Genomic DNA, 18,818 nt, shown 5'->3' with positions numbered 1-18,818 from the left:
TCTGAAAAGGCTATTCTTCCTAGTTTATACATTTAAAAAACTGAGATGCAAAAAGGTTAAGCTATTTACCCAAGATTACATAGTTAATAAGTAGCAGTACAAGGATTAAAATCCAGGCAGAGTGATTCCAGGACCTGTACTCTTAACTATAAAACTTTGGTATTTTTCTCTTTTTTTTTTCTTTCTTTCTTTTTTTTTTTCATATTTTTCAATGAGGCACAGGCTTAGATGTTAAATGATTTGTTCAAGATAACAAACCTAGTAAGAAGTAACACTGGTGGAAGGTAGAATACTCAGTTGCATATTCTGACAGTAGTATATAACATGGTCTTTCTCCATAAGGAACCAAGGGTCTAATTTGGAAGACAAGCTATATATACATACAATTTGATTGACTGATTGATTGATTGAACGATTGAGACAAAATCTCACTCTCATCAGGCTGGAGTGCAGTGGTGTGATCTCTGCTCACTGCAGCCTCTGTTTTTCATGTTCAAGCTATTCTCCTGCTTCAGCCTTCCAAGTAGCTGGGACTAGAGGAACGCACTACCACACCTGGCTAATTTTTGTATTTTTAGTAGAGATGGAGTTTTGCTATGTTGGCTAGTCTGGTCTCGAACTCCTGGCCTCAAGTCATCTACCCACCTCATCCTCCCAAAGAGCTGGGATTACAGGTGTGAGCCACTTTGCACCACCTACAATTTTAAATATAGGACTGTATATGGTTAAGTATTCAAGTGCTACTAACAAAATTATGGCCCTTCAAGGAGAATGTATCAGATTGAGCTGGAATGGTTAATGGAAGCTTCATAAGGTATAGCATGAGCAGTTGAAAAGGACTATCTGGGATGGTAGTTCTGTATGAGCAAAAGAAAGGCTATAAAATGAGGGCAATATGTTCAGGTGATATTCTTCTAATTGTAGTTGATTGAGGGGCAGGGGTATCTTGATGATAATGAGGATGACTAAATATTTGGAATCAACTATCACTTTGGAAAAAACTACATTTGTGAACAAATAAAGATAATATCATAATGTAAAAGATGAATGTTTGGCTTCCTTGAATTAAGTGTAAAAGAAAATTCTAGAAGGTAATGTTTACCATTATTCTTTCTAGTCTCAGCTGTTTCAGTTCCGGGAATGACAGATACCTCAGTCTTGGACCAATGGAAAGCCCGTCTCTTTGTGGACGACTTCCTTGAGAAGTATGTATCCTTAATCTCAAATTTCTCTTTTACATCTAGAAGAAGCTAAACAGTAAGTTCTCCAGATACCTAAAGAGGGAAATATCTTCCTTTATTTCTTCATAGATTTTCCTCTTTTATCTGAAGAAAAGGTCCTAATTTGAACCACAAAGGAGTAGTTAATAGGAGTGACTTCTATCCTCTTTTTTAATTAGTAAACTTTTGATTCGTTTATCAATTAGTAAACTTTCTACAGAAAGTATCTGTAGGAAGTTCTTCATATTAAACTCTTTTTTTCTTTGGTAAACATGCAGATTTAAGGCTATTTTGTAATATACTTAGTCAAAACATTATTTATTATTAGTTTAAACATTCATCAAATATTTATTATCATGCTATATATGATACAAGATAAAAATGAATAAGACATAGTCTTAATCTTCAAAGAACACATGAAAACAAGGAATACAGTTTTATAAAGAAATAATTACAATGCAATGCACAAAGTACAATGACAGAGATAGGTACCCAGAGCATAATATGAGGAAGAATATCTAACCTGTTCTGTATTGTAAATATAGACATAAAGTAGATATTTCAGTGCAAATTTAATAACTCTGTTGCTTCACTTCATGCACAGAACGCTGATCAGACCCAGGAAAGATTCCATTATTATTCACATTTTTGAGTTTCTGTAATTTAAATTTTCTTTAGTTGTGCTTCAAAGAACCAAAAAACCATTGTAAGGTGTCTAGACTCTGGATACAGTGAAACCCAATATGCCATCTTTGTCACCTAGGAATTTAAACTCAGATTAGGAAGATAATAGATAAGCACAGAAAAAATTAAATGATAATATAGGATGACCAACATAAAGTCTATAACAAGGCAATATGGCCAATTAGAAGTATGTATCACATGAGTAAACTCCTAAGCAGCGAGGAAACAGAAAGGTGTAGTGAATAAAGCTCTGCACTATGAATTAAAATATGTAGATTTTAATTGTAGACTGGAAAAGTCAAGTGCTAACTCCTTTGCTGGTCATTTTACCTATGACCCTCGTCTTATCAGTATGATCATGATGGATCAGTGCTTCTCAAACTTTAGTGTACATATGAATCCCCTGAGGATCTTATTAAAATGCAGATTCTGAATCAGTCTGTTTTGGAGCCTTTCTAATAATATTTCTAATCTATTTCTAGGTGGTACTGATGCTACCAGGCCAAAGACCTACCTTGAGTAACAAGATGCGAGATGATCTTTAAGATCTCTTTTCACCTTGTGAGTTAGAGTGGTAGAGCTGTGCATTTGTAAGTAGGAGAGGTCAGCTTCACATAAGTAGGAATTGAGCTTGGGCTGGGGCAATAAAAGAGAAATTAACTCAAGAGAAAGGATTTTGATCAGAGGAAACATGTTTCCAGGCATAGATGTAAGAATATGCAATCAGTATTCAGCAAAGGCAATAATTGGGCTAGTTTGGTGAAAACTAAATTATTGTTTCATAGGTGAAAAGAGATCTTAGAGATCATCTCGCATCTTGTTACTCAAAGTAGGTCTTTGGACTGGCAGCATCAATAACGCCCAGAAATATATTAGAAATTCACAATCTCAGGCTCCAAAACAGACTAACTGAATCAGAATCTACTTTCTGTCTATTGATTTTCCTATTCTGGGTATTTCACATAAGTGGAATCATACAATATGTGCTTTTATTGTGATTGATTTCCTTTACTTAATATAATGTTTTCAGGGTTTGTCCATGTTGTCACATGTATTAGTGCTTTATCTCTCTCTCTCTCTTTTTTTTGAGACAGAGTCTTACTCTGTCACCTAGGCTAGAGTGCAGTGGTGCAATCTCAGCTCACTGCATCCTCTGCTTCCTGGGTTCAAGTGATTCTTTTACATCAGCCTCCTGAGTAGCTGCAATTATAGACATGCGCCACCACATCTGGCTAATTTTTGTATTTTTAGTAGAGACAGGGTTTCACCATGTTGGCCAGGCTGGTCTCAAGCTTCTAGCCTCAAGTGATCCACCTACCTCGGCCTTCCAAAGTGCTGGAATTATAGGTGTGAGCCACCACTCCCCACCAGTACTTTCTCTCTCTCTCTCTCTCTCTCCTCTCTCTCTCTCTCTCTCTCTCTCTCTCTCTCTCTCTGGAAACAGAGTCTCTCTATATCACCTAGGCTGGAATATCGTGGCACGATCTCAGTTCACTGCAACCTCTGCCTCCCAGGTTCAAGTGATTCTCCTGCCTCAGCCTCACAAGTAGCTGAGATTACAGGCATCTGCCACCATGCCCAGCTATTTTTTTGTATTTTTAGTAGGGATGGGGTTTCACCATGTTGATCAGGATGGTCTCAAACTCCTGACCTCAGGTGATTCACCTGCCTTGGCCTCCCAAAGTGCTGGGATTACAGGCATGAGCCACCACACCTGACCTAGTCATAACATTTTTTACCACCTGAAATTATGTTATATACTTATTTTTCTGTCTTCCTTTTAGCAGATAAGCTCTATGAAGGAAAGAACTTTGTTTTGTTTACCACCCCATTCTCAGTATCTAGAATGGTGTTAGCACATTATAGACAATAAATAGTTTTGTTAAGTTTATGAATTAATGAATGGGAGTAGATTAAACTTACTTAAAAGGAATGATATAGAAGGAAAGCAAAGATCATCTGGAGTAGAAATCTGGTAAAGACCAGCATCTACACGTTATGCAAAGGAGGAGGCACCAGTGAAAAGAGAATAAATATATTGACAGGGAGGTAGATGAGGAGAGCCAGGAAACAACTGATCTTCATAGATCTTTTGTGTCTACAGAAATAAAATTGACTGGTATTCTCAAAACTGTAGTATCAAGTATTGTTATAGAGTGCTGACCCTGTGAGCAACATTTATTTTAAAACAACAGCAACTATGTGAACACTGAGTTCAGTATATATGATCCACATAGGAATCAAGGATCTTAATTAGTAATATGGACATTGAAGAGTTAAAATATTTTTTCTTCTACTTCATATTTTCTTAAAGGATAAATTCTAAAGCTTTCTCCATCTATGATTTTAAGATATGTTAAAAACAAATTTTCAGTGCTGCAAAAGAAATAGCACTCAAACATAAATTTACTCAGCAAGGCAAATTTAATTCTATAGAAGGGTGCATCTCGGGGATGGAGGAATGGCAAGAGCACATCAAAGAAGGGAGGGGAAGGGGGTCTTATCCCTGATGCAACTAGTTCCTACTGCTGTGTCTTCCCCCTGTTGGCTAGTGTTGGACTGCACAGTCAAGCTAATTCTGACTGGCTATTTTAAAGAGAGCAGGGGTATGATCCAGAGTGGCAGAGTGAGTAGTTTTGGTCGGAAGGATGTGTTGCAGAGTAGGTGACTGAGGATGACTAAGGACAGAGCCACTAGTGATAGAGGCTAGGAGGGGGTTATTTACTGAAACCAGGGGGAAGAGGACATAAAGAATGAGGAAGTTGAACCTTAAAATAGAGAGCAAAGGACAGGGAAGCTAAACATACTGACATATTGGTTCTTTGAAGAGGACTTTACTGTATCTTACAGATACGACATAATTGGACTTTTCTCCCATATGGAGAGTTATGTTGATTTTGGTTCTTTCAGTCTGCACAAAGGAATGATTAGGGCTGTAATGTTCCAGGATATCAGGAAAAAAGTATATTAGGATGTATAACTAAGTTGCCAATAATATATTTATCTATTGGAAGATCTCTCATAATGCCAACCATCGTAATAGTATAGACAATGGCAGATACACCTATATCAATCAGGAAATAGGTAAGGGCAAGGTTAAAAGAGCCAAAAAGATGTCCTCAGGACTAGCAACAGTAGGAATTGAAAACTGCCTTCCCAAAAATTATAACTGAGGAAATTATGACAGTGAAAGAGATCAGACCTAACTGATTCCATCCTGCTTCTAACCTTTAAACTGCCCTAGTTCATTCCTGGGTGTAGGCTGAACTAATCTTCGGAAGGAATTTAGTATATGGTTTGACTCTGAAACAAAATTGATTATAGCCCTTTCCTGAAAAGACCCACTTCTTGCCTGGGGACCAGATTGCCTTTGTAGGACTAGCAAATTATCTACAAGATTAGAAATTTTGGTTTAGGGGTCATGGAGCCTGTCTGCAAGAATCTGAACCTCTCCAAATTACTCCTGAGAATAACATCTCTATTATAAAATCCAAGATCAGTGCTTGAGATATTTTGCAGACCCAGCACTTAATGGATCAGCTGACACCACCTAGCCAGTAATCTGGCTCAACCAGGTCTGCAATCCCACCCAGGAGCAGAAGACAGCAAGAAAACCTCACTTCCATCCCTTATAATTTCATCTCCAGCCTGACTAGTCAGCCCTCCCCACTTTCCAAGCCCTTACCTGCCAAATTATCTTTAAAAACTCTGATCCCCCAATGCTCAGGGAGACTGATTTGAGTAATAATAAAACACTGGCTGGCTCTGCATGAATTAATCTCTATCCATTGTAATTCCCCTGTCTTGATAAATCAACTCTCTAGTCAGTGGGCAAAGTGAACCCGTTGGGCAGTTACAAAGTTGTTACTACCCTAAGGTTGAAGGAGCAAGGTGCCTATGCAGTTACCAAGCTAGTAAGAACTACAGGAGTAGGGCTGTCTGATAAAGGATGTAACTTTTGGTGGAAGAGTGCAGCCACTTCCAAACTGTGGCCCAACAGAGAAGGATTTGGGAGGAATAATATTTCAACCTGTCTCTCTCTCACCTTCTCTCTTCTGCCAGTGCTTTCCATGGCTGAACCCATCCAAAAGCCAGAGGACGAGGAAGCTTGGTTAGTACATAGAGATTAGCTTCCCAGGTTACAGAAAAGAACATAAAAGGTTGGGTAATTTTATTGAGGAACAGACATTAAATATCCAGCACAAGGGCAATTTGGCAATGTGTGGCAAAACCTAAAAATCTGTATACCTTTAACTTCATCATTTCTGTTTTTAAGAAATATATTTTGAGATTATTAGTGAATATAGACGTTCTTTGCATTGTTGCTCACAGTATCAAACAATTAAAACAAACTTAAATTTCCAGCAATCAGGAATTGGTTGAATAAATTATGATTTACTGATACCTGTTTACCCATTCAAATATTAGTTGAAGGTACATTGATTGACATGTAAATGTGCTCATTCTTCATTGTTTTACAGAAGAGAACAGGTTATAGAATGCAATTATCATTAATCTACTATTGATGAAAGATACTTTTTAAAATTGAGAAATTTACATAATTTTTATATTCATCTTGAGTGATGGGATTATGGATGTTTCTTCTCTGTATCTGTTGGAATTTGATAATTTCTTTCCACAGTGAAATATACTAGTTACTAATAAAAGTGTTTTAAAATAGGCCATAAACATAACATTAGTAATTTTATACTGTCACAGAAAAACAATTACAAGAATGGTGACCCAGATTAACTGTGAATTTGACGAAGTTGTTCCAAGTTCAAATCCAGACTCCCAAATTGAAGTAGAGGAGGCCAGTTTATACACCCACATGGATTATAATGAAGTCTTTACTCCTGTCAGCTGTTTAGAAAAATGTTCAGCACTTCAAAAACAGTACAAAGGTAAACATTTGTTATTTTATATTCATTTCAGTGAGTTTTTTGTTTGATTTGATTGAAAAATTTTTTTATTAAAGATTCAACTGCATAATTATAACTCTAAGCTTTGCCACATTAGGGCAGTATTTCCTCATTCATATTAATCCTCTTCGTAAGTTGGGTTATTTTTGGAGTTTAAGTTTGCTGGGCCTCAAAATAATCTGCAGAAATTTGATCATAGTATGCTTTCAACATACTGCTGTAATGGATATTGGCATTTTTTTACAGATCCCATAATATAGCAATCCAGTGTAACATTAAATTAATATATTATAAAGTGATGATTATACTTTAGTTCTTAAAACTTAATAAATATTTTCAATCTCATCTAATTTATGTGAAATCAAGGTTCAAAGTGGAGATGGAATAGTTGCAGTATTAAGTTAGAAAATTTACTCAGTTTTACAAATTTACTGTCAAAAATAAAGGTAAGCTGGGTATGGTGCTTACTACACCTGTCATCCCAGCACTTTGGGAGGCCAAGGCAGGTGGATCACCTGAACACAGGAGTTCAAGACCAGTAGACATATTATATAATACTAATATATATTATATAATACTAATATATTAGTATTATATATAGAATATATATAGCACTCAAACTAAATACTAAATATATTAGTATTATATATAGAATATATATATTATACATAGTATATTATATATTTTATACTATATAATAAACTGTATATACTAATACTAATATATTAGTATAACATATTACATATAATTAGTATTATATTAAATTTATATAATATAATTTATATATTTACATAATATATAACATATATGATTATATATAATATATATAACATATATAATGTATATGATTATATATAATTTAATAGTAATTATACTAATTTATTATGTATATTATTTATATTTTAATGTAATACTAATATATTAATTATATAATACAAATGATATATTTATATATAATATATATTAATGTAACATATAATTTAGTATAATACTAATTACATATATTACATATAATATATGTTATATGTATATTTATATACTTATATATACATACTTATATATATACTTATATACTTATATATATAAGTATATATACTAATAAATATATATAAGTATATAAATATATAGTATAGTATAACATAATATAATATTAGTATAACATATATTATATATAACATATATAACATTGTATAACATAATATATGTTATACTAACATATTAGTATATATACTAATATATATATAAATTATATGTTATATAATGTTTTATATATAATATATATGTTATATATAATATAATATGTTATACTATATTATATATAATACATATATACATACATATACATATACATATATATTATATATAATATAGTATATTACATATAAATATATATACTAATATATTAATATAACATATTATGTTATACAATGTTATATATAATATATGTTATACTAATATAACATATATTATATTTTTAAAATATACTAATATATTTAAATATATATAATATTTAAATATATAATATTTATATGTTATATATAAATATATGTTTATATATAATATACTAAAATATTTAAATGATATACTAATATATTAGTATAACATATATATCATATTAGTATATATTTTAAATATAATTAGTATATATTTTATAATATATATTATATAAGTATACTAATACTAATATATTTGTATTATATATATCATATATATCATATACTATATGTACAATACTAATATATTAGTATTAGTATTGTATATATTATATACAATACTAATACTAACATATTATATATATAATACTAATACTAATATATTAGTATATATGATAGTAATACTAATATATTATATATAATATATAAGTATATATACTATATATTAGTATAATACTAATATATTAGTATTATATATTATATATCATATGTGTCATACTATATATGTAATACTAACATATTAGTATTAGTATTATATATATACTAATATGTTAGTACTCATATATATAATACTAATACTAATTAGTACTAACACTAATACTAATTATATATATACTAATACCAATATATTAGTATTAGTATGTATTAGTATTTTATATATATAGTATATGATATGTATGATATATAATATATAATACTAATGTGTTAGTGTTAGTATAGTAATATACTAATATATTACATATTATATGATATATATATTTAGTTTCATAATATATGATAATATATATATCATATGTTATATTACATATAATACTAATATATATTATATATGATATAATTATATAATACTATATATTATATATAATACCAATATGTTAGTAACATATACTTATAAATATTAGTAATATATACTTATATTAGTTATATTCTATTAGTAATATATATTTATTAGTTATATATACTTATATAAAATTATATTAATTTGTAAAAACTGATGGGCTACACAAACATAGCTATTATAAATGTGGCAAACTGGAAGCTACTATTGGCTAGAATCAAATATTGACTGAGAAAATATGCTTAAATTTCCAAAATGCGTATGAATTCTTCATATCCTGTATTTCCTTAGGTGTCCTGTGTCACCGGACATCACTTTATAAATTTAGATTTTCAATTTCATTTATTTTCTTTGCTGTTATATTGATTGCTGCCAGATTTCTAGATACTTTGGTCTTATTGTCCAGATCAAAAGAAACATATTATATTTTGGAATTTGTAAATATACTGTATCTTATAAGAATTATAAATAATTACTAAATTACAATTTCAAAACATATATATCTTTAAAACATAAAACAGTGGCTGGTTTTCTTTTATGGTTGTTGGTTTATTGATATTTGCTAAATTTTCTATAATGTTCACATATTATTTGTTAATACATGAAACTCTTCAGCATCCCTATAGATATCCTGGGAACATATAAGCAAATGTAATGGTAGCTTTTATTTTTCTTTTTAAAAATAAAGTTAGGCCAGGCACAGTAGCTCATACCCATAATCCCAGCACTTTGGGAGGCTGAGGCGGGTGGATCACCTGAAGTCAGGAGTTTGAAACGCCTGGCCAACATGGTGAAACCTTGTTTCTACAAAAAGTACAAAATTAGCTGAGCATGGTGGTGGGCACCTATAATCCCAGCTACATGGGAGGCTGAGGTGAGAGTGTCGCTTGAATCTGGGAGGTGGAGTTTGCAGTGAGCCAAGATTGCACCATTACACTCCAGCCTGGGCAACAATAGCAAAACTCCATCTCAAAAAATAGTAAGAATAAATAAAAAATAAAACAAATGAAGTTGCATATGCATACAGTTTAGTGAGTCAAATAGTTTGTTAAAGTTTACAATAAAAAGCAGTAATCTGACTTGTGGTTTTAAATGGTGGCACAGAAGCAAGCTGGCTTCACTACTCATACAGGAAACCAAAAACAAATATACAGTGCCAAGATTTTCAGTAGCAACAACCCACATCTCAAATATGAGGATGAGATAGATCCTAAGGACACAGATGTGAAAAAACTTCAAGCAGAGAATCCAGCTTCCACATCCACCCTGCCCAGTCTGCCTGACAAGAACCACATGGAAAATGTTTTCCTAATTCATGGTTTCTGTGCTGGAAAAAGTGAGATTGGAATAGTTAGCTAGCTTTCCCACCATCTTGGATACCCTGGCAGGAGACTGTTCTTTCTTTAACCCATGGAAAACATGATGATTGCCTGAAAGGAGAGACAAAGAGGGGAGAAGGGACTACTAACCTCAGCCCTGGAAACTGCTCTGTAACTAAGGCAAAGGAGCCAAACCAGAGTAGCTGAATTGTGCCACAGGTCCCTTGGGAACGAACCTCTAGCCAGACTTCTCTTGCTGTTGGGATAATCTTTTTCAGACTCTCCCATTTAGAGCAGATTGCTCTGATTATTTGCTAGAGCCAAGGCAAACCTGGGCTTAAGATACCACTCATAGCCAAGAAAGAGACAACAACTTAGTAGTAAAGATTTGCTAAGCAAATATATCCAATAAAAAAAACAAAACAAGTTGAACAGAGAAAGCTGGAATAAATAACCAATCTTTCAATGCAAAGACAGAGACATATACCCACAAGAAACAACACCGAACAGGGAAATGTGACCTCTGCACAAGGACAAAGCAAAAACCCAGTGACTGACCCTAACAAGAGAGTAATTTGTGAACTCTCTGACCAAGAATTCAAAAGAGCAGTTTTAAGGAAATTCGGTGATCTCTAAAATAATAAAGAAAAGCAATTCTGAAATTCGTTGGAAAAATTTAATGAAGAGAATTTGTTAAATTTTTAAAGTTAAAAAAATTTTTTTAATCAAACAACTTTTGGAACTGAGAAATACATCTGCTGAGCTGAACAACTCATTAGAAGCTCTCAACATCAGAATGGAACAATGAGAGGAAGAATCAGTGAGCTCAAAGACCAGCTATTTGAAAATACAGAGGAGAAAAAAGAAAGAAAAAGAACAAGACTGCCTACAAGATATAGAAAATTACCTCAAAAGACCAAATCTAAGAATTCTTGATGTTTAAAAGGGAGCTGAGAAAGAGCAGGGGGTAGAAAGAAATAATATAAAAATTTCCAAAGCTTGAGAAACATATAAATCTCCAGTATAGGAAGGTCTGAAAATACCAAAGAGATTCAACTGAAATAAGACTACCCCAAGGTATGTAATAACCAAACTCTCAAAGGTCAAGTACAAAGAGGATCTCAAAAGCAGCAAGAGAAAATAAGCTATATAATAACATATAAAGAACCTCCAGTTCTTCTGGTAACAGACTTCCCAGACAGGAGGGAGTGGAACAACATACTCAAAGTGCTCAAAGGAAAAAAAAAAAAAAAAAGCCATCCAGCAAAATTGTATCCAGCAAAATTACCCTTTGAATGTGAAGGAGAAATAGTCTTTCCCAAATAAACAAAATTTCAGAGAATTCACCCCTACAGACCCACCTTACAGTAAATGCTAAAGGGAGTTCTTCAATCTGAGAGGAAAAACAAAACAACAACAACAAAAAACATTAACATACAAAAAGAAAACTTTTCAAGGCATGAAACCCACTGGTAAAATTAAGTACATGAATACTTAGTTTTAAGAATTTTTGACCAAGCTGATGGCTCAGACCTGTAATCCCAGCACTTTGGGAAGTTGAGGTGGGCTGATTATGAGGTCAGGAGATGGACACCATCCTGGCCAACATGGTGAAACCCCATCTCTACTAAAATATAAAAATTAGCCAGGTGTGGTGGTGCATACCTGTAGTCCCAGCTGCTCGGTGAGCTGAGGCAAGAGAATCGCTTGAACCTGAGAGGTGAAGGTTGCAGTGAACCAATATCATGCCACTGCACTCCAGCCTGGCGACAGAGTGAAATTCCATCTCAAAAAAAAAATTCAAAAATACTCAGAATACTCTGTTACGATAATTGTGGTTTGTAAGCACTCATAACTCTAGTATGAAAATATGTAAATTGAGACAGCTAAGTCAAAATGTGGAATTTTGTGTGTATGTGTATTTGCCTTTGTTTCTATTCCTCTCTTTGTAATCTAAAATATTATCTCTTTAAAATAACTTTTTATATCTATACAATGTTTTTTGTAAACCTCCTGGTAACCACAGCTCAAAAACCTATAATAGATTCACTAAAAATAAAAACCAAAAAATTAAAACATACTAACAGAGAAAATAACCACAAAGGAAGACAGTAGGAAAGGAAGAATGGAGTTTTAAAACAATCAGAAAATAGGCAAAAAAAAAAAAAAAAAAAAAAGGCAGTAGTAAGTCTTTACTTAATACTGAATGTAAATGGTCTCAATTTTCCAAATAAAAGGCATAGAGTGACTGAATGAATTAAAAAAACAAGACCAAACTATAAGCTGCCTTCAAGAAACTCTCTTCACTTATAAAGACACACATAGACTGAGAGTGAAGTGGTGGAAAATGATATTTCATGCAACTGGAAACCAAAAATAGCAGGAGTGCTATACTTACCTAAAATAGACTACAAATGTAAGATTGTAAAAAGAAACATAGATGGTCATGAAAGGGGTCAATTAAGCAAGAGGATATAACAATTATAAATATCTATGCACACAACACCAGAATCCCCAAGTATATAAAGCAAACATTAATAGATCTAGAAGGATAGACTGCAATATAATAGTAGTCGACTTTAACACCCCACTCTCAATAATGGGCAGATTATCCAGACAAAAAATCAACAAAGAGCATAAACTACACCCTTGAATAGGCGTAATTAACATTTACAGAACATTTTCATCCATATGACAGCTAACTTCATACTGTGTATTCTGTGCTACAGAATACACATTCTTTTCATCAGCACGTGGAATATTCTCCAGAATAGACCGTATCTTAGGCCACAAAATATACCTGAATAAATTTTAAAAATAGAAATCATATCAAGTAGCTTTTCTGACCACAGTGAAATAAAACTAGAAATTAGTAACAAGAGGAACTTTGGAAAATACGCAAACACATGGAAATTATACAGCATGCTCTTAAATGGCCAATGAAAAAATTAAGAAGGAACTTTTAAATTTTCTTGAAATAAATGAAAATGGAAATAAAACATACCAAAATATATGGGATATAACAAGAGCAATACTAGAGGGAAGTTTACAATAAATTCCTATAACAAAAAAGTAGAAAGAATTCAAATAAAATGACTTAATGATGTACTCCAAGGCACTAGAAAAGAAAGAATAAACTAAATCCCAAATTGGTAGAAGGAAAGAAACAATAAAGATCAGAACAGAAATACATGATACTGAGACTTAAAAAAAAAAAAAAAAAAAAAAAGCGAAGATCAACAAAATGAAAAGTTGGTTTCTTGAAAAGATAAAACCTTTAGCTAGACTAAGTAGAAAGAGAGAAAACCCAAATAAATAAAGTCAAAATGAAAAAGGAGACATAATAACTGAGAACACAGAAATACAAAGAATCATTAGAGACTGTTATGAACAACTATATGCCAACAAAGTGGAAAACTTAGAAGTGGATACATTCCTGGACACATACAACCCATCAAGATTGAACCATGGGCCAGGCATGGTGGCTTATGCCTGTGCCCCAGCACTCTTGAGAGGCTGAGGTGGGTGGATCACTTGAGGTCAGGAGTTCAAAACCAGCCTGGAAAAAACGGTGAAACCTCATCTCTACAAAAAATATTAGCCAAGTGTGGTGACATGTACCTGTAATTTCCAGCTACTTGAGAGACTGAGGTGGGAGGATTGATTGAACCTGGGAGGTTAAGCCTGCAGTAAGCTGTGATCATGCCACTGCACTCCAGCCTGGACAACAGAGTAAGACCCTATGTCAGAAAAAGGAAATTAAGTTTGAACCGTGAACAAATAGAAAATCTCAACAAATCAATAATGAGTAATGAGATCAAAGCCATAATAAAAAGTCTCTCATCAAAGAAAAGGCCAGGACCTGATGACATCACTGATGAATTCTACCAAACATTTAAAAAACTAATACTAATTCTACTTAAATGCTTCAAAACAATTGAAAAGAAGGGAGTATTTCCAAACACATTCTACAAAGCCAGCATTACCCTGATGCCAAAACCAGAAAAGGACACAGCAACAACAAAAAGAAAACTACCGACCAATATCAACAATGAACATAGATGCAAAAATCCTCAACAAAATACTAGTAAACTGAATTCAACAATACATTAAAAAGATCATTCACTATGATCAAGTGGGATTCATCCTAGGGATGCAAGGATGTTTCAACATATGCAAATCATTAAATGTGACACATCACATTCAAAGAAACAAGAAAGAAAACCATATGATTATTTCAATAGATGCTGAAAAAAGCATTTGATTAAATTCAGCATCTCTTTATGATAAAAACTATCATAAAAAAAGGTATAGAAGGAACATACCTCAAAATAATAAAGATCGTATATGATAGCTAACTTTATACTGAATGGGAAGAAATTGAAGGCGTTTCTTCTAAAGACTGAAATAAGACAAGGATGCCCATTTTCACCACTTTTATTCAACATAAAACTGGAAGTCCTGGCCAGAGCAATTAGGTAAGAGAAAGAAATAAAGGGCATTCAAATTGGAAAGGAAAAAATCAAATTAGCCTTGTTTGTAAATGACATGATGTTATGGCTAGAAAAATCTAAACATTTATGCAATTTAACCATATAACAAACCTACACAGGTACCCCTTGAACCTAAAATAATAGTTGGAAAGAAAAATTTTCAAAACCCAAAGACTCCACCAAAAAACTGAGTTGATAAGTTAATTCAGTAAAGTTGCAAATTTCAAAATCAACATATGGCTGGGTGCGGTGGCTCACGCCTGTAATCTCAACACTTTGGGAGGCTGAGGCAGGTGGATCATCTGAGGTGAGGGGTTCAAGACCAGCCTGACATGGTGAAATCCCATCTCTACTAAAAATACAAAAATTATTAGCTGGGTGTGGCTGCATGCACCTGTAATCACAGCTACTCAGGAGGCTGAGGCAGAAGAATCACTTGAATCCCAGAGGTGAAGGTTGCAGTAAGTTGAGATCTCACCACTGCACTCCAGCCTGGATAACAAAGCAAGACTCCATCTCAAAAAAAAAAAAAAATCAACATACAAAAACAGTAGCATTTATATACACCAACAGTGAACAATCTGAAAAAGAAATCAGGAAATCAATGCCCATTTACAATAGCTACAAAAAATATAAAATACCTAGGAATCATTCTAATCAAAGAAGTAAAAGATCTATACAAGAAAAACTATAAAACTCTGATGAAAGAAATTGAGGCAGACACACAAAAAAGGAAAGATGTAATATTTCTACTCATGAATTGAAAGAATATTACTAAATTAATATTGCCAAAATAACAATACTTTCCAAAGCAATTTACATATTCAATGCAATCCCTATCAAAATACCAATGACATTCTCCACAGAAATAGAAAAATAAAACCCTAAAATTTAAATGGAACCACAAAACACCCCCAAAAGTGAAAGTAATCCTGAGCAAAAAGAAGAAAGCTAGAAGCATCACAATACCTGATTTTAAAATATACTCCAAAGCCATACTAACCAAAACAGCATGGTACTGGCATAAAAACAGACATATAGACCAATGGAAGAGAATAGAGAACCCCAGTATAAATCCACTCATTTACAGCTAACTCTTCTTCAACAAAGGCACCAAGAACATAAAATGAGGACAAAATAGTCCTCAAATGATGCTGGGAAAACTAGATGACTGTATGCAGAAGAATCAAACTATATCCCTATCTCTCACCATGCACAAAAATAAAATAAAAATAGATCAAAGACTTAAATCTAAAACTTGAAACTATGAAACTACTAGAAGAAAACACTGGGGAAATGCTCTAGGACATTGGTCTGGGCTAAGATTTCTTATGTATGGGCTCAAAAGCAGAGGCTACCAAAGCAAAAATAGACAAATAGGATTACATCAACCTAAAAAGCTTCTGTACAACAAAGGAAACAATCATAAAGTGAAGAGACAACCCACAGAATGGGGGAAAATATTTGTAAACTATCCATCTGACAACAGATTAATAACCATAATATACAAGGAACTCAAACAACTCAAAAGCAAAAACCAAATAATCCAATTAAAAATGGGCAAAAGATATGAACAGACACTTCTCAAAAGAAGAAATGGCCAACAGATATATGAAAAAAATGCTCAACATCACTAATCATCAGAGAAATGCAAATCAAAAGCACAATGAGCTGGCCAGGCGTGGTGGCTCATGTCTGTAATCCCAGCACTTTGGGAGGCCAAGCCAGGCAGATCACCTGGGATCAGGAGTTCAAGACTAGCCTGGCCAACGTGGCAAAACCTCATCTCTACTAAAAATACAAAAATTAGTCAGGCGTGGTTGCAGGCACCTGTAATCCCAGCTACTTGGGAGGCTGAGGCAGGAAAAACGCTTGAACCCAGGAGGTGGAGGTTGCAGTGAACCAAGATCACACCATTGCACTCCAGCCTGAGTGACAGGAGCAAAACTTCATCTCAAAAAACACACAATGAAATATCACCCAAGTTAAAATGGCCTGCATCAAAAAGTTAGTAACAGATCCCAGCAGGGATGTGGAGAAAGGGGAACTCTTGTATACCATTTGTGGAAATATAAATTAGAACAGCCACTATGGAGAACAGTATGGAGGTTTCTCAGCTAAACTAAAAATAGAACTACTATATGATAGAGCAATTCCACTTCTGGAAAAGAAAGGAAATTATATCAAAAAGACATCTGCATTCCCATGTTTATTGCAGCACTATTAACAATAGCCAAGATACGTAATCAACATAAATGCCCAGTAGTGGATGAATGGATAAACAAAATGTGGTATATTATCCACAAAAAAGAATGAAATTCTGTCATTTGCAACAAAGTGATTGGAACTGAAAGCCCTTATGTTAAGTGAAATAAGCCAAGCACAGAAAGACATATATTACATGTTCTCACTCATGTGGGAGCTAAAAAAGTGGATCTCATGAAGTTAGAGAGTAGAATGGTGATTACCAGAGGCCAGGAAGGGTAGCAGAGAAGGGAGATAAGGGGGAAAAAAAAGAACACAATGTATTTATTACCATTGAACTCTACACTTAAAAATAGTAAAGATGGGCCGGGTACAGTGGCTTACTCCAGTAATCCTAGCACTTTGGGAGGCCGAGGCAGGTGGATCACGAGGTCAGGAGTTCGAGACCAGCCTGGCCAACATGATGAAACCCTGCCTCTACTAAAAATAGAAAAATTAGCCAGGCATGGTGGTGCATGCCTGTAGCCAGCTCCTTGGGAGGCTGAAGCAAGAGAATTGTTTCAACCCAGGAGCAGAGTTTGCAATGAGCAAAGATTGCACCACTGCACTCCAGCCTGGGTGACAGAGCAAGACTGTCTCAAAAAAAAGAAATAGTAAAGATGGTAAATTTTAATAATCATATTTTACTTCAAAACATCAAAATACAAAAAGAAAGATGGAAAGAACTTGGGTCCCTGAAAATATTGTCAAACTTTTTTTTTTTTTTTTTTGAGTCAGAGTCTTGCTCTGTCACCCAGGCTGGAGTGCAATGGTGATCTCAGCTCACTGCAACCTCCGCCTCCTGGGTCCAAGTGATTCTTGTGGCTCAGCCTCCTCAGTAGCTGGAATGACAGGCGCATGCCACCACACCCAGCTAAGTTTTATATTTTTAGTAGAGACAGTGTTTCACCATGTTAGCCAGGCTGGTCTCAAACTCCTGGTTCAAGTGATCTTTCCACCTTTACCTCCCAAAGTGTTGGGATTACAGGTGTGAGCCACTGTGCCTGGCCAAAACCCAGGCTTTTGAATTAATCTTTGGTTTAAATATTAACACAGTCTTGGGAATATTTTATTATTTATTATTTTATTGTTTATTATTTATATGCTTGAGTTTTCTTCAAAAGCATGGCTTTGTCTCTCTCTCTCTCTCTCTCTCTCTTTTTTTTTTTTTTTTAAATTGAGACAGGGTCTTTCTCTGTTGCTCAGACTGGAGTATAGTGTTGCAATCACAGCTCACCGCAGCCTTGAAACCCTCAGGCTCAAGTGATCCTCCTGTGTCAGCTCCTAAGTAGCTGAGACCACAGCTGTGCCACCATGCCTGACTAATTTTTAATTTTTCTGTAGAGACAGGATCTCCCTATGTTGCCCAGGCTGGTCTCAAACTCCTAGCCTCAAGCAATCGTCCCACCTCAGCCTCCCAAAGTGCTGGGATTACAGATGTGAGCCACCCTGCTGGACAAAAGTGTGGCTTTTAATGATTGCAGTTTTTAATCTTATATATGTATCACGCATATCCAAATTTGAGAGCACTAATGCTTTTATTTTCAAATATGAATATAAATATGTATTCTTATTTCCAATTATTTTCTTAGCATGAATTCCTAGAATTGATTTATTTAGTATAAGTTCTTTTTAAGCTATATGTCCACTAGTATGGTATGAGAA

The 18,818-nt window shown here is 33.9% G+C and overlaps 1 protein-coding gene across 1 annotated transcript in view; it reads left to right on the top strand.

The window, feature by feature from the left end:
- The first annotated feature begins 1,125 nt into the window (after positions 1–1,125).
- Positions 1,126–18,818, top strand: part of SHOC1 (shortage in chiasmata 1) — an 88,186-nt gene continuing 70,493 nt past the window's right edge. Inside the window, exons 1-2 of the mRNA XM_010335962.3 lie at positions 1,126–1,205; positions 6,624–6,808. Coding sequence (XP_010334264.3) covers positions 1,141–1,205; positions 6,624–6,808 — 250 coding nt within the window. The 5' untranslated portion in view covers positions 1,126–1,140. The remainder of the gene's footprint in view (positions 1,206–6,623; positions 6,809–18,818) is intronic.

The sequence above is a fragment of the Saimiri boliviensis genome, chromosome 2 (assembly GCF_048565385.1).
Source record: "Saimiri boliviensis isolate mSaiBol1 chromosome 2, mSaiBol1.pri, whole genome shotgun sequence".
NCBI classification, from domain to species: Eukaryota; Metazoa; Chordata; class Mammalia; order Primates; family Cebidae; genus Saimiri; species Saimiri boliviensis.
The sequence above is the reverse complement of the archived record's forward strand: the minus strand, read 5'-3'. Positions and strand labels throughout refer to the sequence as shown.